The sequence below is a fragment of the Phasianus colchicus genome, chromosome 8, assembly GCF_987193195.1.
Source record: "Phasianus colchicus chromosome 8, bPhaCol1.hap1.1, whole genome shotgun sequence".
In the NCBI taxonomy this organism is placed as follows: Eukaryota; Metazoa; Chordata; class Aves; order Galliformes; family Phasianidae; genus Phasianus; species Phasianus colchicus.
The window spans coordinates 7,034,195-7,058,056 of NC_143443.1; the positions used below are offsets into that span (position 1 = coordinate 7,034,195).

A 23,862-nucleotide genomic window follows, 5' to 3' on the forward strand; every position below is an offset into this window, starting at 1 on the left:
TACTGTGGTTTACAGATGCATGACAGCCTCTTATACAAAAGATATTTGATCACAAATACCAGTTGAAAAAGTGCTCATACTTTAACAACGTTAGCATGTATTTGTAAAAGCAACCTGTTTTATATAAAGCAGTGGTTGCTCTGAAAGTACTGCCTCCTGCTTGTTTCCATAGAAATTACAACAGATACAAAGCACAATAACACTATTTGATAGAGCAAATTCTCAGCTACAGAATGGTCTTTCTCAACATAGTCACCATCATTAGCTGTACATTTTTTTGCCAGTGAGGAACAAAAGCCTGCATACCATGCTTGAAGAAATCTGCACCAGCAGAGGTGACCTGCTGCTGCCACTGCTAATATGTACCACCACCCACTACATCTCTCTGTTCACATCCACTGTTTGGTCTCCCTAAAATTCAGCAAATATCAGTGAATGTCAACGGGTGCTATTTTTTCCACATGGAAAAGTTCATTTCTACCTCTTTGCTTCATGTGCACTTCCATGTCATCTGCTGTTCTTTCAGACTGCTCCTCTGCTGCCATCTGTCACGTGGCAACAAAATGTAATGCAAAATGTAATGGAAGCTTGGTGGGAAGGTTCAGCCTCCACTGCCATGCCACCAACAGGCACCTGTGACATGGGCTGACATAATAATATAGCTGGCATTACTTTCGAAGTAGTCCATGTATATTGACAAAATGTTTTTGCTCTAGTGCTGTGTCATGCTCTGTCATTCTTAAGAAATGTGATCTTCTGTTACTAAATTAACTCAGAATTTAGTTTCATCTCAATTGGCATTTGCTGCAAATGCAGAACAAATTTGGCCATACTTTACAGGGAGGTTTTAAAAGTTCTTCAAATTTCATCTTTTCTTCAGCCTCTCCTGTAAGCACAGCAAGTATCACATTTTCTGCTGGACTTCGAGTTCATGCCTTTGAATTCAACTCCAGTACTCAACTGACTGCTTTCAGTTACAGGATGTCTCATGTTCCACCACAGTCCTGTTTTCTAGGGTCTGTTTCTGTGAAGATAAAGATCTGATGACTTCCTAATACAATTTACAGTGGATATATTAGTGTTGGAGCCATTTCCTCAAAAATGGCTGTTGAAGAACATGTAGTTGCTACGTTTAAGTTTGCTGTAAACATTTTCAGAGTGGATTTGTTGTATCTTTAATAAGAATGAGTGTTTGTAAAGGCAAAAAGTTTTGAAAATTTGAAAATTGTTTCCTTAGGGCCATATAACTGGGCTTACTGGTGTTATGGAGTTCAGAGAAGATGGCGCCAACCCCTATGTTCAATTTGAAATACTGGGCACTAGCTACAGTGAAACATTTGGCAAAGATGTCCGGAGGGTAAAGATAAGCTTTTCTCTTTTGTTTTCCTCTAAATAATATAAATTCTATTACACAGGATAAAATATTTTCTGAGACTGAGTTACCACTACACCACAGAAGAAATTTACCATAAAAGAAATATTTTCAAATTTCTCACATGCTTAAATGTTGAAGGTTAATTTTATTCTACTAGGGAAGAGTCCTGCAAGTTGTTTTCACATATACAGTGATGATACAGTACCATAACAGTACTAGGAATGTAATAATTAAGACTGCACAATTCATATATTTTATTTTCAATTAATGTGCCATTGATATAACTGACTTGTTTTACTAAGGAAGCTAACTGTAATTATAAATTATCTAAATATAGAAAGGTGTAAGGTATAACTGTCTTAAGAATATGAGATAAGTAAAGTAGAAACCTCTAGAGAAGATAATTTGAGAAACAGCTGATGTTATGTTGTACAAAGTAAAGGCTAAGCTATCGGTGGTAGCTCGTAGAACAAGGACCAACTAGGATTAGACGACAGAATGGTTCCATATGGTCACTAATATAAAATGTCTTGGACTGAAAAGGCTACCAAGAACTTGTTTATGCAGAGGGAAAAAAGTAGTTGAAACTCTGAATTGAACAGTTAGGTTTTGATTGGAACACAATCTACAAATAGTCCCTATACTGGTCATCTGGTTTAAATGCTAATACTACATATTGTCAATGGTTCCTGTATTAAGCAGAGTTGAAAAGGGCAAATTCCATACAGAATTAATGTTTATGATATTTTCATTTGACTGTTCATTTATGTGTTTTATTTTGATTAACCTGAATTATACCAGCTTAAATGGAAAAAAAAAAAATAAGGAACTTATCTTCTTAAATAGCTCAACCTGAGCTTCAGAGTCTACTTTGGCATGATTATTCTGGACATGCAGCCAAAAGCTGCATATCTGTTGGGATTTCCAAAGAAGGAAAAAAAGCATTTGAGCTGCATAAAGCTAATATAATTGAAAACCATCCATTGCCAGAAAATGTCTCAGAAGACTTCAAATTGGCTATGTACCCTCCTGTATTGTCATGACCAGAAAAGGCTATTCCTCAGTCCACTGTACTTAATTTCTAGAAGTTTTTTACTGCAAATAGGTCTGAGTCCTAGCTGAATGATGAAAAATTAAGATCATTTTGGAAATAGTGCTGCTGTTTTAATAAATATGCAGAATTGGCACAGGAGGCCTAGGAAGAAATTCAGCTTTATAAGTACTACGTACATGAGTTTATGGATGAGTACATAAAACTAGAATCCAATTCTGTTTGAGATGATTTGGGAGTATTCTGCTGTGTTTCTCTAACTGCCACTATGGAAAAATACGAGTCTCCTGGCAGTGCCGTGTTATCCTCAGCAGACATCTGATGTCTGGGGCATGGGTCAGCTTGTTCAGTTCCCTTTTGATATACACTTCCCAAATGACTTTGTATAAATCACATAATCATTTTGAAAATGAAATCAAAACACAGTAAAATTGGCATAATTATCACGCAGAATGTTTGAGGCCTCAAGTGAAAACTAGGATATGTTAGTACACATTACTACTTTTTTTTATAATGTGCATTTCATGTAGATATGGAAGGTTGACTTCAATATGTGGAGTGCAGTGACCACAATGGGCTGCTATCCAGATGTGTGGAGGTAACATAGCACTAAAAAAAGACCTGAAGGCAAAGAAATGTGAAAAAAAGTCTAAGTTGGAAGATAACTAAAATGACTGAATTGATGTAATACTCATCATTTTGATACCTAATTTGCTAATTTGTAATTAGGTGATTAATATAGAAAAGCTGTACTCTTTGGATGTCAAATGCAGAACGTATTCTCAGAAATAAAAGGGAGTATCATCCTAAATGGGTAGAAAACTATTGGCTGTATAGTACTACTGTGAGTTAAAATCTAGTTGTGCAATTGAGTCTTTTAGTCTGAGAGAGAGAGAGAGCGAGAAAGAGAGGGGCAGAGACTGAGAGCAGAAATTCAGCAATATGCAAGAACACATGCCCAGGAGTCTACAGAAGAACTTCAAATAGAAGATATTTGTCAGAGCAAAACTACCATGGAACTAGTAGCATTCAATTATTTTGACAGCCTGACTTTTTATTATTGCAGCAAAAATATGTTATATCTCAGAAGGATTTTTAAAAGCTTCAAAAGATGTTCTTGTCTTTATATTATTTGAGTGAGAGATCAATTCTGATTTATTGTCAGTTGTTTCCATATCAGCCTTTCTGTGGATTTAGCTGTGGATACTTCTTCATGAAATCACAGGTTCTTTTTTGTATGGTTTTTCTTACTGCTATATGGAAATCTTCTGTACCTGTTCATTCCTGCCTTGACCCTAAAAAAGCCTTTATACTTAGGATCTGTGACAGTGTGGAGCAAAGGAATATTCAGTGTTGAGGTTTAGAATGAATCAAGTCAAAAGCTAAGGTACCATAAGACTCAACGTTCATTAGAGAGTCTCTCAGTAATCATTTCCATCAGAAGAGTCCTAGGAGCATGTTGATGAGGGTAACCCAAATCTGGTGAGAATTTAAAGGACTTTTTTTGCAAAGGCAAGTTGATTGTCAGCAGTTTCCCTGAGATCTTGTCTTTTTGCAACCATGATTGTTCTTCTTTCCCCACAGGTGTGATTGAATTATGAGTGCAAGTAAATACATGTATTTCCTATCTCAGTATATATTTTCCTTTCTTCCAGAACTGTAGCATTGTATTTCTGTGGCAGAGGCTGATAGTGACTTCCATTTACTTTTTGTGTATTCTCTTTTAGATTGTTTAGGCAGACCTTAATGGAAGGAAAGCTTTAGAAAAAGCTCTAATATCTTTGGTTTCAATACAAAAGAGTGGGAGCAATCCCTTAAATTTACTACCTTGCTTTTCAAAAGGTTGAGATGATTGCTTTCTATTCACTGTGTGCATATTGAGTTTGAGAAAGTGTGGCATTTCATGCTTAAAACAAGAGAGCAGCATGTGTTGACCAGTTCAGGACGTTTGAAGATTAAGATTGTCAAAGAAACTGAAAAGATTTAAGTGCCTACTACTTGATGATTGTTGTATGATTTATGTTCCTAGTGTATCTAAACACCTGCAAAGTAGCAACCCAAGTATCTGTATACTTAAATAAACACAGATAAAAGGCCTAAAAACCTATGAGATACAGAGACTGTATAAAGTATAACACACACTGGAATAACACAATCAAGTGAAAAGATTGAGTATGGAATTTTAATGTGCCACACTAATGGCACATTAAATTCGATGATACTGGAGTGAAAGAATCTGTGAATGGAAAACAAGCATAACTTTGAGGAGAAGGAGAGGAATAAAAGAAAAAAGTGGTGTACACTGTTCAGGTGAAGCCTGTGGAGCAGCTGGAATAGCCTGTTATGTTCAAAGCCCTTTGAGATTTTAATTGGCAGCTGATAGACACTTTCTTCTCATTTCATTTCTCATGCCCACTCCCCATGTTAGTCTGTATGCATCAAGTCCAGCATCAGTCCTTATTCCTATAATTGCTGGAAGACTCACCATCACACACTCTTCCTCTGAACCTAGAGTTTACCAACATTTCTCTCTCTTTTTCTCATTTAAATTTTTATTTTTTTGTCCTTTATTCATTCATTTTTTTTACATACATTCAATCATCTTTGTTTGAAAAGATCCTTAGTACCACAGAGGACATGGATGGGTAAAGTTTACTTACATTTTTATATCTTCTATCTTAAGCTTCCTTTGGTTCATTCCCAGCACAGGCAGTGGCTGAAGGTGGTCATTAAGTCATTTTGCTTCATTGACTCACTGTTCCCAGCTGTAGCATGGAGTTGAGGGTACTTAGCTGCTTTGTGGAATGTTTTAACTCTGATAGAAAAGGATTATAATGAAGATATTTAACTGCTAACATCAAGAAATTGAATGAATCATATTATTAAAATCTGTATATTCCTAAGCATAGGGAGAACATCCCTTCAGAGCTGGTTTGTAATTGTCAGTGGTAAACTATGCTATCACAGTACAAGAGACGTGAAGTGGGAGAAGAGGTCACAACTATGTAAATTTCCTTTCTGCTCATCACCTATATTATTAAGTGTTATTAATGAGAACCTTTCTGTAACTTTCTGAACATCTGTGCAGGTTCATAATTCTCATATTTCTGCTCTTAGATGAATTTTCCACAATATAATAGTTTAATCATCCATCTGTGAGAGCAAAAATAAGGGAGTCAAGGCCCCAGGGTGGTATTCATAGCAGCTTACTAACTCCCAGTGATCTCTTGAGATATAAACTTGCTTGTCTCATCTGTCCACATATACAGAGAATCTAATAACCCGTAGCTGCCCTTGTAGGCTTAGTTAGATAATACTTGTAAGGAGCTTTGAGATTATGTTCATCTTCATCCCTGGCAGGAAGAGCCTATGTAAATGAGAAATCATGTTCTTGTTCAGGATGTTTTATGACAGGGATCATATAAATATATATATACATATACATATATATGTGTATATATATATATATATGTTAAGAGCAGTCTGCAGTTCCTCCCCAAGCTGGCTGGAATGACGGCAGAATTAATGGTTTACGCATAGTCTATTTCACAGGAAACATTCTGTTCAAAACAATAACATTTACCATTGGTTATTTATGTCAATTGGTATGTTTTCATTCTTTTTAAAGTAGATTTTCTTGAAAGACCATCTGCTTCCTAAACATTCATATGTGTTTTGTACATTACCTCTGAGGAAGATTGGAGAAGTTACTCATTTGTGATATATTCCAAAGTGGCCGAAACCCCATTTTTGCAGTCTGATAAAATGCTTTGATTGTTACATTTAGATGAAATTTATCATGGTGAGAAACCCTATGCTTCTTGCTAACTGCAAAAAAGAACAGCATTTTTAGGAATCTGCAGTATTAATTGCTTTCATCTGTAAGAATGTTGCCAAGTTGCATCATGTCAGTAAAAAGTTACGTACTGAAGAGAATTATCTTAGGTGCTTACAACTATAATTGAATCAGTTTTATTCATATTGAAAAATGCCTGACTAAATTTCCTTACTTTGGACTTAAAACAGATGCTTGTCCACTGTCAGAGCACTTTGTAAACATGCACTTGAATATAGTAATTCAGTTTGGTATGTGTTGGCAAAGTGTTTTACAGCTGAGAAATAGGGTTGGAGCCTTGGCTACTTGTGATCTCTAAAGATCCTCTGTTACTTGGCAAAGAAAAGGGGCAATAGTCTTATTATGGGTAGAATGCAATTCTTGCATGTTTACATTTGGTTTAATTTTTCCTTTCTGCTTGAGTGGATTACATATTATGATTGAATAATTTGGAAAAAAGATTATTAGGGTTTTTCCTATAAACATATTGGTGTCAAACCAAAGATAAATACAGAATATTTTCTTCAAAATAATAAACCTCCTTCATTCTCAGTTGTACTTTTCAAGATGAATGTGAGAAGAAAAGGTAAATGCATTTCTTGCAAATTCTGTAGGTTGAATTATTCATGGTGAAAAATACAGCTGAACGTAGAGGAGTACAATAGAAGAAATATGAAGAACCTGAGTGTTTTTATTCTAAAATGAAGTAGAGTCCCTGTTTGCCCAAGTTCTGCTAATGAGTTCTTTGTTTTGGCAATTGAACTATTTTATGTTCTGTATACTTTCACTGTAAAACTATGGCTGAATTATTCTACTCAATAACTGGAAAAAAAAAAAAAAGGTAAGTGAGTTCGGAAATGCTTTTTGTTGCAAATATGTGACACATTTAAACAAACATTTCTTTATTTCATTTTATTTATGTCTGGGAAAATATTGCCTGCAGGACCCACGCTTTGTGTAAACTGTAACTTGTATTTGCAAACACAAAATACCCTGGAAATATTTGCAAATAGACCAGTGTCGACCCTCAGTAAAAGAGATGTCTAGCACATTTTTTTGTAATTCCTCTAAGCATAAGATCTTGCTGGTAATCTCCATTGGAACATCGTTTGACTGTTTATATGACATTTTCACAGTGTGAATCTTGAGGCTAGATTACAAAAAGCAGTCACATCTTAGTTACGAGCACGAGACAGGATACCCACAGTGATTAAGACACTGCTGAATATTCTATATCCCATAAGCATCATTGCTTGTATTTAACATACTCTAATGAATCTTGGGTGTAACATTATTTTTTTTATATGCACAAATATTGCACAAAAGTTGGGCATTAAGAGGATTAAAATCAGTCCTGTACAAAATAATTACATCTTTAATTGTGGAGTTTTCATCAAAGCTCCTGTAATTTAGTTGTGGATCTTAGGAGAGTATTCAGAGGGAGATGAAGAGAAAACCCCTTTCAATAGATGAGTTCACATAGAATTTTGTTCTCATGTGTGCCTTGAGCAGTTATTTCCATGTGGAAGCAGGTCAGAATTTGGCGAGCTACGAACAAAGAAAATAGGAAATAATGGAAAACAACTTCACAGATTCTAAGGTGGGAAATTACTTGCTATTCCTTCTTGCACAGCATCAGTGTGGAACTAAGGCAACAACCACATGCTCCAGAAATGAATGACAGTCTGACTGTCTTTATTTCCCACTCTAAGAAATATCTTTATCTAATCATTGTGTTTAAAAATCACACCCACACCAGTATGAGAAGAATTTGCTGGGAGGTGTTAGACCTGCTTTTTAGCATAGTATCTCCTTAGCAAAATCTCTTTGAAAGATACTGTTAGCACCAGAATACACGCTCTATTATTTTAACTAACAAATCAAATTGATGTCATCTTGGCTTTCATGAACGTATGAACTGGATCTTGTAGCTCTTCATTTTTAGCCTGATTTCAGTGTCAGGGACAGTTGCAAGGACTGCACGCTGATGAAAACCATGCAACAGTTTCTTTTTGGTAGTGTTTGAGATGTGTTTAATTCTGCTGTTCGTTACTGTTGCTTTATATTATTTGGTAAGCTGCAACTACATGCAGCTGCATGGAGGAATCTTTTATTTCAGCAGTGATTTTCAAATTCTATCAAGTCTTCAGCTGTATATTATGATATATTCAAAATGTCTAAAGGTGGACAATTGATTGTAGGCAGTTAAGATATTTAGTTGTGGCATAAAATCAGATTTGATAAGTAAAGTGAGTTTCAAGCCTTCTTGTTTAGCTCTATTAAAATAAACAATGGGAACAGAAGCTTAAACATTTTCTCCTTTGTCTTTGCTTCTGCCATTTCGTATTGAAGTACGTTACTGAAAGCTAGTAAATACTTGCTGCTCACATTATCAAAAGCCAAGTTTAATGGCAGAATTTCATACTGGTTAGCTGAGATGTGGGACATGAAGAATTTTAAGGTCACATTGTGCCACAAACTATCTGACTTGATTTAGCTCCATTCCTTAGTTTCATTATATTAAAAATAATAACAACCGTAATTCCTCAATTTACTCTTTTGAAAAAATATATGCAAAGGGTATTGGAGTTCTGATTGAACCTCTTTATGCAAACTAATTCACTCGAATAACAATATTTGGCAGAGATTGCCTGTCAGTGTTTCAGTTCCTGGCACAAATAGCTCTAAATGCAGGACTATGTTTTCAAATGACAATTGAAACACTCAGTCTAGCAGATATTCAAAAAAAAGCACAATCTGTATGCAGTGTGAGCTTCTGTCAGGGAAAGAATTCTGAAATACACCTGCTCTAGAACTACAATACCCCTTGATGTATGAATAAATGAGTTTATATACTTGGGTAAAATGAACAGGCACAATAAAACTTGTTTTCTATTCTGAGACTTTTTTTTTTTTTACTGGAATGATGACATCAAATGTAGATAGTAACTCAGAATGGAAGATTCTTTCTGAGCACAATGCCTATGTATCAGCCTATCAGATTATGGTCAGATTCTTGTATGTCTGCATTTTTAATACATTAAGTTACTGATGTTCAGAAGTATTTATAGAGCTCCTCTGCCATATGATTGTGATGTGAACAGGCAACATTTTTATGTTTTATGTTTACACCACAATATATTTAAGTAATGTGTACATATATTTTAGATGATTGCCAGCATGAAAGAAAGTAAATGAGCAGAGGACCGTAATAATTTAAAATATTGAGAGTATTTTAATAAGTCAGGTCTGTGTCATTGCAGGTTAAAATAGAATCACAGAATCATAGAATGGCCTGGGTTGAAAGGACCATAATGATCATCTAGTTTCAACCCCTTATTAAATGGAACAGTTCATTTAAATTCTGCCTAATTCTAAATTAAATCCCCAAGGTGTAAAAAAAAAAAAAACAACCCAAACCCACCAAACATGCAAATGTCTTGAATACCAAACTCCCCGAAATCCACTGTTGATGGAGATTATTGGGAACAATTTCTGGAGATTGAATCTCTCAGGGGGATCACTCTGTGTGACCTAGGAAGTCACTCTCTAGCTATTTTAATTGAAAAATGTTGTTGTCAGTAACCTGGATGGAAAAATTGGATAAAGGAGATGTTCTTAGATTGTTGGATTCTAGGTCATGTTGAGCTTAAAAAATTGTTAACAACTGAAATAACATCTGGATCTGAAACGATGTATCTTAATGAGTATCACAAGAAAGGGCTGCACTTTTGTTGGCAGAGATCTGAGAAGCACAACTGTTATTTCATGAAGGCAAGGCAGACTCAGAAAGCTGTTAGTACAGCGTAGACCAGACAGAGAGGTCATGTATGTCTAAAGCCTGGTATCTGCACAGGCCATACACAGGCCAAATCAACTTTACAGTTAAAATTGTCTTAGGAACAGTTGCAAAAAACATCTGATTGCAAGCTGAAAGCACATCAAGTTTTTATAAATAGAGTATTACAAAGAATAAAGCATGCACAATACCAGTACAGTATTCTATCTATGAATTTAAGATGTCACAAAGAACCAGAGTGATGCAGCTCTCTTTCCTTATTCATTATTAACTGTTTGTATTGTGCTTAGAGATCTCTAGTTGAAGTATGCTGTCTATTATCATTTAATTCTTCTTCAAATGCATGAACTAAATCTGTTTGAAACAGCACTTCTTTAATGTATTTAAACAGCTCTAGCCTATAAACATCTACTTCAATTACAACAATATCTTTTATCTGAAAGAACAAGCTGTGAAGTTGTGTGTTTAATAATGAGATTTGAAGAACTCTCAGGTATTGGAGCTTTATTATAAAGCAGATATATTGGGAAAGACTCCACAGAGTCTGTTATAGTGGAGAAGTTAAAGAAATATGCTACTGTTCATTATCAAGCCAAGTAGGTAGCCAAATACAGGCTTGTGGGTTTTTTTTGATTGTTTTAAGAAAAGAAACTGCATAAGAGTAGTTGCTTCTGATACAAGTTATTGGCTTAAAATTGAGTTGCCAAGCTCAGCTTCCCTGAATATAACAAGAAGAAAAAGGTTTGTTTAGTTATAGCAGTGAGTTCTTCTCAGTCAGAATACCACCAGAAGGTCCCTTCCTACTGCTTTGCTTCAGGACAGGTGCTTGCATTTGTTCCAACTCTGTCGGAAGTTTCTTTGCTTTCTTGTCTGGTCCTGCTGCTTCTGCTGCTGTCAGAAAACTTGGATAACAAATGGTGAGGCAATTACTGTCTCCTGTGTGTGCTGTGTTCTGGGTTAGTATGTCTGTGGTGAAACTGGTTATGACAGTTTTTGTTGTATGCAGTTAACAGGCTGATGATCTTACTGACCTGACAAGTCAATCTTTGGTTTCGGCAGGTTGACCCACTGTTTCTCACTGTGCTGTTTGTCTTAAGGTTTCAGATTCTTAAAGTTTTATTAGTTGATACACTAGATAGGTGAGCTGATATGATCTAGGGATGGTATATGGCTGATACTAGTTCCTGTTTGTTTTAATGTAGGAACCATAATAATAATTTGGTAATAATTTATGTAGCACAAAGGCTGATGGAGTGCAAAAATACTACAGTATTAAAAAACACTTGGGCATGTAAATGATTGAAGGACTGACAGTATTCAGTCCCTTACCAAAAACTAGTTCTGCACAAGCACAAGAATTGGCACTTGCTTACATGGAGTGAAAAAAAAAAAATCTGATGCCCAGCAACTAGGAGCATGGATGATATTTAATACTATGAGAACATTTCAGTTCAAGCAGTGCTAGCACCAACTATAATTTTCTCAAATATGCAATTTATTCAGCCATAAAATTAATAAAACAGTAAGCATAAATTAGGATATCCTTTATAAAACTGCTGTCTGAATTGTATTGAATCTAAACTGAGCTCTCTCCCGCCTTCTGTACTCTCATTCAAGACCCCATTCAACACCAATCTACAAGGCCAGTGTAGCTGCTTATGTTTTGGTAGCACCTGGGGGCTTTTGTTTTGTTCTACCAAAAAGTTGCATGCATAGTTAGATATATTATGTAATACATAAGCCATCTAGTTATGTATTCAGAAAACTGCTATTGTTTTCCTATACTGCCAGAAAAATGCTGTGGAAAAGTGAATTTTGAGAACATTCAGTATTGGAACTCCCATGGTGTGTTTGTTAACATTTGGGGCTTCAGATATTTGCAGGATAGGTATAACAAGTACTGCTGCTCATTGTTCAAACCTACGATTAAAGCGATCTGAGGGGTTGATGAAGGAGCAGCTCACTTGTGGGGTTGAACCTGATGTTACATTTGTTTTTTTTATCCTCTGTTCTCTCTTAAGTTTTAAAATAATTGGGTGTGAGGCATTTTTTGGAAAGTTTTCTGAGTCTGTACAGTGATCTTGCAAGGCAGTTTCATTAGAAATTTTGAAGAGGAACAAGCATTGTTAGTCCATGCTTTTACTGGGCCAAACAAGTGCAAAAGAGAGCATAAAATATTTCCTTCACGTGCACGTAGGAAGTGCACCAAGCTTTTGTTATTATTTTTCATTAATTCTGATTAGTTTCTTAGTGTTTAGAGAACTTTTTCTTTATAGGCTTACCGAAAGGACATTGTAGAGCTTCTTTAATTGAGCACAGATAGGGAACACAGTAACCAGTGAAGCAGAAAACACAGATTTGCTGGGTGAGCTAGCTTAAAATGAAAGGGTGAATCTGAATCTAGGGTACTGCCCACTGTGTCTGCTACTTTCATTTCAGGATATCTCACTGGCTTTTGTAGTTAAAAGAGAATGTCCCATCTTCTCTACATACCTAGATAAATCTTTTCTCAGTGTCTTGTCTCTGTGTGTTTGATTCTCCTGTCACACATTCCCCACTTTCATCCCCTGCTTACAAGATCCTTAACTGTATATTGCATCCCACACACTAGAAGCATCTAACTGTGGAGAAAAGTCATCTGCCTCTGGGGAAGCCACGATCTCCTGTTTCTCCATGTCACTTGGTGTGATCCCACGTGCAATCTGGCTCTGAAAAAATTGGTACCTTTCTCTGCTGCCCAACCATAGCCTTTTAATAGAACGTACCATACAGTCATACAGTGAAGTGAAAAATTAAATATATTCCATCTATTCCACAAACCAATATTACAAACTAGAATTCAAATCAGTATTGGTTTCTTTTCTGTTTCTGTTTTGAATCATGATGGAGGGTTGGTGAAAAGTCTGATGAAGTGTTACAAGATCTATAAGTATGTTATTTCAACTGGTTTGATTTAATAAAAAAATTAAGGAAAAAGAAATGCCTACTGGTAAATCTCTAAGGAAGAAAGTGAGAAGTTTTCATGTGTTTTTATTATTTATGTGATGCATTGCTGTAGATTTTGCCTGTGGGTGGGATTACAAGTCTTCTGTGTATTATCAATTATAGTATGTCAGCCATGACTTACCACCTTCATAACACTTAATCCAAGATGACTCCTGTTTGAGGCTTTTTAATAATCCATACACCATGATATTTCTCTATTTCTTCCATTCCCAAGAGACAGGGCAAAGTAGTCATTTATCATAGCTCATAAAGAAGAAATATGAAAGGAAAATATGGTTTGGGTTGCTTTTTGTTAATATATTCAACTTTTGGTGAGACTCTGATTTTATAAGGATTCAACTAAAGAGGTATTTTTCAGAATTAATCAAACATTTAAGGTTTTGAATGGAAGTGCCTTTAGAACAGTTACTGCACTTCGATTAATTTCACTACAGAATTCATTGTGATTTTTAAGTCTCTCAAAAGAGACCATGCCCTAGTACTAGAGCTCAGTTTTAGCAAGTACGCTGCAAACAAAATCTCTCTGGGTCAACTTTCTTTGTGCATCAAGGTAGTACATTACTGAACCAGGCAAGATGGCAGGGACTCTCAGCATTCTAGCAAATCATTTATTTTTCCCACTGCTGACTTGGTGTAATCATTGAGATAGATTTGTAGAGCGTAACATAGTTTGATATTGGGAAATCTGATGAGGATATGAGAATAATTACTGTCTGATAACTGATTCATCTGTGAAGAGTTGGAGGTGCCACTACTAAAACCTTTGTCTCTGCCACAGGGAGACTCTGCTTGGGAAAACCAGTAACCATCATCTTAAGGGAAGATTGCTAGTTGGACAGGGTATCTCCTAGTAGAGAGAATGAGATTGGACATTCTTTTCTTTCTGACATATGGGAAGCACATTAAACTGAAGTTCATTGGCATTGCCTGGCATAAAGCAGCATTCTCCTGTTTCCTATTTGCATTAATTTTAAACTTCTTATGTTCTTTAATAGCTTTTTCTTTTGTTTGAGAAACAATGTGTTGCAATTTCTGCTTATTCTTTATATTGTTTATAATACCAGTTAGTTATAAAATGTCACTGGAAATTTATAAGTGCTCTTACATTGTTTTACTCTAATAAAAACAGGAAACAAGATTCCTTGCTTGAAATACGTAAGTTGCACTTATACGTTATCCCCTGGCTTCAGTTGAGGAGAGTATAATGCATTTATTGACCATTTACAACACTCCAGAGGTGAGCTGTGTGCTGTTCCTGTTGCCTACCTGATGATCTTTCTCGGTTCTCACAGTTACTAAGCAAAATGCACTTTAAAGACCTGCACAAGTTTGGCTGTTGTCTCTGTACACAGGGATTTATGGTAGGCATTTTGAGTAAATTTTGGAGCTGTCAGTCTATTTTCTCACCATGGAAAGGCTTTTTGACAAAACGTAGAAGAGCCAGCTGAGTCTCCTGGAACTATAGGAGGAGTTGGACCAGGAAGGATCTCCTCAACCTCTTTCTCTCTTGTCTCTCCCAGTACAGCTTGCCCACATTAGTAATGCTCAGTTGCTCCATGATAGCTAATCAGGCTGTAGCAATGATTAAATATCCCTCCCTACAGTTAAATTAACTTTCTAGATGTAGATAGTATAAAATAGGTTCATTGACACATTTACTGCCTCTCTGGTTTTAATTATTTCAGAAATCTTGTCCATTTGGAATTTGTAGTAACCATGAGTATTCCCAAAATTTGGATATTCAGAATCAGCATCTGACTTTCTTGCTGAAGTGAGGTATTATAATTCTGATTTTGAAGCATCACTCTGCAACGTATCATTTCTCTAGTTCTGCACTGTTTCAGACAGTATTGTATGACCCAGTCCAGTAAGACACTATATAGATTAATGCTGTTACAGATCAATGAGAAAAGGAAGTGATCGCTTTCTCTCATCCATCCTCTTTTTCAGAAATTAATCCACCTTTACCCTGAAGCCATTTGTGTGTTTGTGTAAAGTCATGATCCTGTCCATTGTCACTGCTTCAAATCTTCCATAGTCTTCTCTGCTTCCCATTTCCAAGAATGAGCATTAGCAACAGAATGTTGGATAGAAATTGGACTGTTAGTTTGATCCATCTTAAATCCAGAGCTTCTTTAGTTCCTGTAGGCATCTCAAAACTTGTAATGACAAACTAAATAGGGCATAAACCCAGGTAGCAGAGTGGTCCTCTGTGGGTGAGTGAACCAGGAGCCCAGGCAGCTAATTACAGTAATCCCAGAAAACAGTTCATAGAATGAATAGTGAGAAAAAGACCTCTAGCTGGCCTGTAACTTAAGCAAGCTGACACAGTCTATTGAATTAAATACTGGTTTAATTGATAGCGAGTCTGCTGAAATCCAAATCAGGGCTGTTTCTATTGACTTCACAAAGTATATTTATTCTAAAGTATGCCTTGTCATGGGTGCCTCAGACTACTTATGTTCCAGTGTATAATCAATGAAAATTTTATAAAGGAATATTACATAATCAAATAATAACAAGATGTTATAATAATGAAATAAGCAAGAGAGTTAGGCACAGCGAGACAAAGAGAATAAGTAGGATGCTTACCTGTGTGGTGGGCTTGCTCAGGAAACTCCAGTGGAGTGGATTTTCTGAAGAGAGAGAAAAATCCTTTCCTCCTGGTAGTCAGCTCTTAAATGGGTCTAGGAGAGGTGGAGCCAGGCTCCACCCCTTCCTGCAGCACAGGTGAATTGCTTTCACCTGTGCTCCCAGGGCTGACTCATTGCTCGCCTCAGGTGACTAATCAGAGGTTCAGGCTGTGACTCAGCAGTTCCCGTACATCCAGTATGCTGAATTACAAGTTCAGATATTCTTTTGTTTATTGCTGTAAACCACTTACTTCAACATGGTAAGTATTTCAGTTGTATGAAAGATTATAATATACACAAACTCATATGTGTACATACATGCATGTGTAGGTTGCACTGAATCTTAATTCCTTTATGGCATATTCAAATCTGCTCTTTTCGTCCATCACTTAAAAAAAAAAACGTAATAAGTAAAAGTCAGCAAAAGCCAGTTGTTCTGGCAATATTCTGAGAGCTCTGTGTGGACATACGCGAAGATGGAAAAGACATAGCATTAAGATCTGATATTTTACTTTGGTGTGCTGACTAATGCTGTCAGACTTTAAGAAACAACATGCCCAATAGAAATGTAGGGATGTGAGAAAAACAGAAGGAATTTATGGGTAATAATCCTTAATAAACCTGACAACCAATATCGGATTTTTTATTTAGCTGATTACAAACTGGAAATATGGGCATGCTTTCCAGATAGTGCATTAAGACATAAAATAATATTGCTATAAGGAAGAGTCTTTCCTTATTTTCTTTATGTAATATTTTGAAGACAGTCATATGATCTCTTTTCTAGTGCTCTGGACTAGCCCCCAAACATGGTTTGAGCACAGGAGATGCTCAGTTCTCATGCTTCCTCTCAGCAGAAAAGCTGGGCTCCAATATGCCACCAAGGTAGCACAGCTGGGTGAATTTTTCAAATCGCCACACTGGGAGAGCAGGCTCACATTTGTTCAGATGATGCACATAATGCTCACATGTCCCAAACGTGCTGCTAAATGCTACAAAGATGTTGACGTCTTTGATGCTCCAGTTTCTTTCTCCAGCATCTGGTGTCTAGCTTAGTCACTAGTGAACGTCTGATACATACTTTTCAGAATGCAAAGAAATTGGTGATAGGTTTCCTAGAGCTCAGAAGGAGATGGAGAGAAGAAAGGTTTCAATGTAGTGAAACTATAAGCTGGTTTAGTGTAAGGTATATTTCTTGTTTTATTTAAATCAGATGCTTTTCTTTTTGAAATAATGGTAGTTTTTCATAGGCTGAGGGTTCATTTGTTGTCTGTGCAAACTTTTCTTTCCATTTTTCAGAATGCTGAGAAATATTTTTGCTAATTGGTTCAATTATTTCAGTTTTCGGTTCATTCTATGAAGAGATTTAAATATGCATGCATGTATATATGTATAAACATTTGCTGTTTTCATGGAAAAGATGAGGAACTCAGTCTTGAAAACCAAATTAAATGCTCCCCTGGATTCACAGATAATAAGCAATTATTCGTTCCACTGAGACTTGCAGGTGGTGAGTACAACCAGGACAAGCAGATGTTTGGTTAGTAGAAAGGGCCACATGTTAGGTGATCTATTTAAACATGCAAATCATACCATAGCCCTTTCTTGGTTTTCTTTTCCTGCTGCTTCTTTTTGCAGCTGTTTTAAACACCTTTCATTTGGCTGTCACTGCAAGGCACATATATGCTTCAGTTGAGAGATTATGAAAAGCATGTCTTTTCTGTTCATAGATGTGTGTCTGACTCTAATTGATAAAACCAACTTTATTAAAATTTACTCTCATTTGAGATTTCTTTTTATCATCTGAAATGGAATTCTGAAACTCCTATTTTTTCTTTGTAAAGACGAAATTATTGATTTCTAGCTAGCTGAATTTTTGTGGTTGTTGTTGTTTTTCTTGCTACAACTACTGCCGTGTCTCTGTAGCAAAGCAATCTCTCTAACTTTACCTTCATGTGAAGACCTTGTACCTCTGCAGTTCTTTATTTTTTTCTCTGGAGGAAATCATACTCTTAGAAATGGTTTTGATGGGGTTTTTTAATTCTCTGTTAATCAAAGAAAATCAGTTGATCAGCAGTGACGAGAAGATTATCTAATGGTGTTTTCTGTGTGGGTTTTTTTTTTAGAAATATTAGATTCTATTAGTTGCAGCACATGGGATAAACTCCACAGTATTATTTACAGCCATTCACAACTTGGAAAGGATGCATGCTGAAGGTTGTTAGCACAGATATCCTGAAGTTCGGAGAAATAACTTTACTTGGCCAGTGAAGTTATTCTCTGTGTGCACTGTACTGTGATGCTGCAGAAGCAGTAGCATTAAAGCTATTTGAGGGCAGTGTTGTTGAAGGCACAAGCACAGTTCCTCAGGCTGTGAAGCAGCAGTGGCCAGCTATCAGCTATCCTACCTGGAGAGGGCACTGTTAGTGGTTTACTGATGTCTGAAGAAAAGCAATAAACAGTTACGTCTAATTGTTTGAACAAAATTCATTAATAATACAAAGGTTCATTTTCTGAACCAGCCTCGTATGTGGTGTGAATACAAATGTCCTGCCTGAAAACCAAAATGCAGAACAAGGTGTATAGTTACACTGATTGCAGGTGCGCTTTCAGACCCAGTGCACTTAAAATGGCTCAAAATAGCAATACATGCTCTATATCAAATTATGGCTTCCAAAAGAAATTCTAATACTATCTTGTGTTAATTTACAGAAAAGAATCTAGTTCTTTGCAATTACAGAAGATTGTGGTCTGCCTGAACATCTCCAAGCTAGATAGTTTCTACTGCTTTTAATATGTGCCTTCAGAAAATAGTGCCTTATATATTTTATTGAACTTATTGAATTTGAATTATTAATTCAATGTGAGGGAGCACGGAATGCACAGAAACTGCCTTATTTTTCTGAATGCTCCCAAGCAGTGTCAGTAGTGCATATTGGCTTTGTATAACTTTCTTAAGGGATGCGCGGTTTGGGGACAGCAGATCAAGAAAGAATGGCTGCCTGGCTTCTTGTGAAAATCAAGTGCCTTCGAGGTGACCAAAGTCAAATGAATCAGGTTCACATGCGTTTGGATCTGGTCAAAGCACAATGCAGCAAGGTTCTTCTGTGCCCAGACAGGTGGATGGCACCAGAGGACAGTGCCAGGTTGCTGAGTTGTTAAGGTATCGGACCAGATCCAAGGGGAGGGCTCATTCTGCTGTGCTGCACGCACACCCTCTGAGTCACGGTGTTTTCCTTTCTGCTCTGTCCTTTTCCTATCTGAGCCTTTGCTTCCTTGATGTGTATAAGGCACTTGGCCATATTTCGTTTAACTTATTGCTTATATTGCAGTGTGAACTAGCTCACTTGTGCCTGGCTAATTTCTCCATGAAGTTTATTTTCAGTCATGTTGTTTCCCTGCATTTGAAGCAATTTCTTAGCCACGTTACTTAAAGCATGAAGTGAATTGACTTCTATTGAGATAAATATAAGCTGCTAGTATCCACCCCCCTGAAAACTCCCTTGACTTCTCCCCTTCCCTGAATCTTACTGTTGTGTATTTTGAAGTGGTTTATCTAGCATGTTTTAAACTATTGACACTGTGAAACGGCTGTTACATTTCACCCCAGAAAAGAATGAATGTATCTCAAAAAAGATTAAGGGCCCTTTAGAATGAAAATTGCCGTACCACAATAATTATCCCGACTGGTGAAATTCTAAACTGCATGCGGTTCTTTTTTCTTCTAAACAATGAAAAATAAAACCATTAAAGCATTCAGACATGTTATAAACTTCAGATGTGGTTTTGGTGGTTGTTGTTGTTGTTGTTTTTTAATAAAACAGCAGACATCTACCTCAATAAGGTTTTAAACAGTCTTTCAACTTCAGGACTTGGTTACATTATGCCCTCAGGAACCTATTCTTATTATAATTGTGATCCAAAGGAAATATTCTTGAACAGTTACACTTTTCTGTGGTAATAGCACAGTAGATGTTACACTGAATTGATGATTGTTTAAAAGCTTTTTACCGGTATGAGGTAGAAAATGGTCCAACATGTTTGAAACAAGATACTAACTTTGGGTTTATTCAAGAACTGCAGTAGAGGAGAAATATATTCTTAGGAAATGCATTGCAAATTAGTGGGTTGAAGATGAAAAGACTGAAATTATTTGAAAGAGTTTTCCTTTAATTTCACAAGAATAACTGGCGTTCTTGCTGTTGGAAGGTCTGCAGTTAAAATTAAGGGATCCGTGCTCTGTCATCATTGTTCTCCTGTCACCTGTTTTCGTCTTAATCTTCAGGGTAGTTTAATGAATATTATCAGAATCACAGACATACTAATTATTCTATATTCTAGTATGTTGGAGACCAGAATATTGAAACTTCTACGTGTGGGAAGATAAGATTATATGAGTTATATGGTTTGTTGCTTCTCTGTGTGACTACAGCATGTTTGAGTATTGTTGGTACATTTTCAGACTTTTCTCTGATGTAGAAAAGAGTTGAGGTAGCTGAAGGTAAGATCTGCGCTGTTAAGCTCTCAACTAGCTGCAATTGATGGCCTTCATGTCCTTTTATCTTACTGTTTCTATACCTCAAAGGTATTTTTGAGGCATGATACTAGGGACAAAAACACTGAAATCAAGGTGTTATGTTTTTCAACAAGTGCTAAAAGACCAGGCAGAACACTTTCATCTCATTTACTCCTTGGACCAATTTTAAAACTTGAATAGTTCTCTCAGTGTTTAGTCTGGTTAGAATCCTGTTTGATGTCAGAAATGTCTCTTCGGGGTTTTCTTGTTATTTCTAAGTAAAATGAGGAAAAACCCACACACCAAATCTACAAGCCCAGAATCTCTTCTGGCTTTTGCTTTTTTTGTTTTAAGTTTGTGTATTTTTCCTCCATTTTCAGAAATAGACATAGTCTGTGGCTCTCCTTGTAGATTTTTCAGTATAAGAGTAATTAACAGTTGAATAACTCATATATAGGCAGGTAGAATTTCTTTTAGTTCATTTTTCAGGTCAGAGTTAGGCATCTAATAGGCTTGCAGTCATTTAAATAGAGGTTGCAAGTGGAGAACTCCTATGGATTTCTTCTGGTTTTCTTATGTTTTTCACGTTACTTAAAAAAAAAAAAAAAAAAAAAAAAAAGCCTATTTCAAAATAGGTATTCTTTGTTTAACGTACAAAGACTGAAAACCCACAGTGGAAGGATTTCTGAAGACAAGTACTTCAAAAATATGCTTAGAGCTTGGACTTGGTAGACATTTTGTTTACATTTTTCATTTTAATTCTCAACTTTGGAATGAAATTCATTTCAATTTTCATTTCATTGTGGTAGAGTAATCTGGACTGAAGTAGTGATAATACCTAATATCAGTATATAAATAATGAGTTGAACAGAAATTTGTATCCCTAAGCCTTAATATATATTTCAAATTCCACATTTTAGAAAGTATGTGCGATTTTGAAATACAATTTCCACATAAAATTACATATCCATTATCTGGTAGCTAGGAAACTATTCTAGGTTTTTAGAAACTTATGTGGAGAAATAATGCCCTGTTCTTCACTCTTCCCTCAAAATCAAATGAAATCTTGGATATACCTCATAAATTCTCAGCTGCTGTGGCAGCTTCTTGAAGCAGGGGAAGATTACTAAATTTTGTAAAGATGAAAAAAGTCTGAATTAGAGTGCAGAAGAACTATAAGCCTTCTCATTTTGGCTCTTTTGCTGAACTGTGTTCTGCTGGTCACATGTCATTGTGCCAGCTTCTGCTCACCATTATGATGATTAAATAAAAACCCCCGTTTTTGAACATTACTTTCACTGTTAGCTGCTGGTATTCTCATGCAGTCCTCAAAGAAGTGAAAAGCTGATGAATAACACCGGTGGTCTTTTAAGTATATCCTCTTTCTGATGTTCATTGTTTTTGGATTTTGAGCCATAGTCATTTTTTAATAGGCTATAAGTATTCTGAATATATTGCTTTCTAAGGATGGATGCAGAGGTTGGCTCATAATATGTATGGCAATATGCAATTTATATGTAACTTGAAGAAGTCAACTTAATTGACTCCAGGGGCACAACAGAAATTCTATTTAAATATGAAGTGAATAGCAGCCTACTAAATTAACTTGGGGAATAACGAGAGAGCAGGGTAGAGGAAGATACCGAGGTGACTGAACAGAGTGAACAGAGTTGGGAATAAGTAGAAGTTAGAAAAGAGTGGATAAGTGGCAAATAATTGTGTTTTTATATCAAAATTTGGCTTTTGTTTGTAACAATTATTATAGTTTAGTGAAGCAGTATCTAACTGAATGAAAACCGGAGAAGAAAAAAGAAAAAGATGCCAGCCACAGCTGTAATAATTACTGGAGTATTGCTCTGATAGTCAAGTCAAATTAAAGTTTCTCTCGTTTATTTAGTTTGTAATAGAATGTTTGTCCCTTGTCTGTTGTAAGAGATTAGGAGACATTATTGACTGTTCTTCCACAGGAAACTGATAGCAGCAATTGCCTGCAAGGGAAAATTATATTCCTTTAAACCAGATTATTAACCTTGTCATATTTCTGCTGATAACACTGTCTGTTTCTGTGTACAACGTGTTTTAATTGGGAAGAGAAAGGAAATCAGTGGAGAACGGAAGGGAAAGAAGACCACTAATTTGTTCTTATTTTATTATTAGCTCTCTGTATGTTAATGTACAGAGCTGAGTGAAAATTATATTTAAAAGCCTATTTGCAAAAATTCAACTTCCTTCTCTGTTCCTTCCTTTATAAATCACTGGAAAATCTCTATTTCTGTAAAGTTAAACAGGGTTTTAGTTTGGACTACAGTTCCATTAATTGGAATGTCATGTTGACCACTTCATTACATTGCAATAATTTAATATGCTACACTATAGAAGGTATAAAGAGACTCATTTGCCATTCACTTGTTTTAATCATAAGTTAAGAATGACCAAATGAAGCCAATAAAAACTTGTTGAAAAGAGAAAGCTATAAATAAGATAATTCATCTGCAAGATACTACTTCATCAGAGATTTCTTTTTGATAGTTTGGTGATGTAGATAGTCTATGATGTGGTTGTCCACAATATTGTGGGCTGGATGTTCTTGAAAGATTCTTGTTAATGCAGATAGAAAATCTCTAGGAATATTTACCAAAGACGTAAGTGGTAAAGAATCAGCTGGAACCTCAGCTGACATGCAGAAGTTTATATTCAGTAAAGTCAAGTGATCTTGATCAGATTTCATGGTTAAGGATCTTGCTTGGAATATCATTGCAGATTTTCTTTCTCTAAACAGAACTGATGTATTAATTTCTTATATTCATGACATTGTATGTTACTTCTGACATTAGTTTATAAGTGGGGCAGAATTAGGCCAATGTAAGTATTCTACTAACATATTTGTGTTACTTGAATTATGTTCCTTTAAAACACTGATCATTGTTTCTTGACAACTGATACTGGATCATCTTATCTTGAAATGTCCATTGATGTGAAAAAGTGGAACAGCACTCATACCCTACAACTCTTTTGATGAGCTTGAGTTGAATACCTATACGCAGTATATGTCTTCTGGATAGTTACCTATGTGTGATTCTGGTCTCAAATGAAGAATAAATTGGAATTAACCCTGGTGTAAAACAAAAACTGATTTGCTGTCCTGCTCCTTTTCTCAAAAAGGTCTTAATTCTGTACCATATAAAAATCAAACTGAGTTTGAAAACTTGTCTGCTAGTCTTTACTTAAAAGGAGTGGCTGATTCCATTGAGTTAGTTTCTTAGGAGTTCTTGAGTATGGATTTCAATATCAGAATATTTTTCTGATATCTCCAGGTGTAAAAGACGATTAATGTTTTGTTGAATAATGGATGATTTTGCTGCGTGCCTTGAAAGGGAATTTTTTGAACTATCTGTTTCCTTTTGCTTTATCTCAGCATTTGTATACAACAAAGTGAACTTTGAGTGCATAGGAAGTACTGCTGGAGGTGAGGGCAGTGCAGGCAGAATGCATATGCAGAGCTCTGTAGCAGTTACGACATCATGGAGCAGTGAGATTCATCTCCCTCATCTCACAGTAAATTCAAGGCTGCAGGGGCTTGGAATACTGGAAAAGTCTGGATTGGCATTATTTTAGACCTCTCTTGTTCAGATTTTACCTTATCATGA

The 23,862-nt window shown here is 36.0% G+C and overlaps 1 protein-coding gene across 12 annotated transcripts in view; it reads left to right on the forward strand.

Annotated features, from left to right (window-relative positions):
- The window catches only part of GRID1 (glutamate ionotropic receptor delta type subunit 1), a 574,706-nt gene that overhangs the window by 476,808 nt on the left and 74,036 nt on the right, over nucleotides 1-23,862 (forward strand). For all 12 annotated transcript variants that reach the window (XM_090144797.1, XM_090144806.1, XM_031602451.2 and 9 more), the window contains one exon: nucleotides 1,238-1,357. In XM_090144797.1, the coding sequence (XP_090000923.1) occupies nucleotides 1,238-1,357 (120 nt within the window). The remainder of the gene's footprint in view (nucleotides 1-1,237; nucleotides 1,358-23,862) is intronic.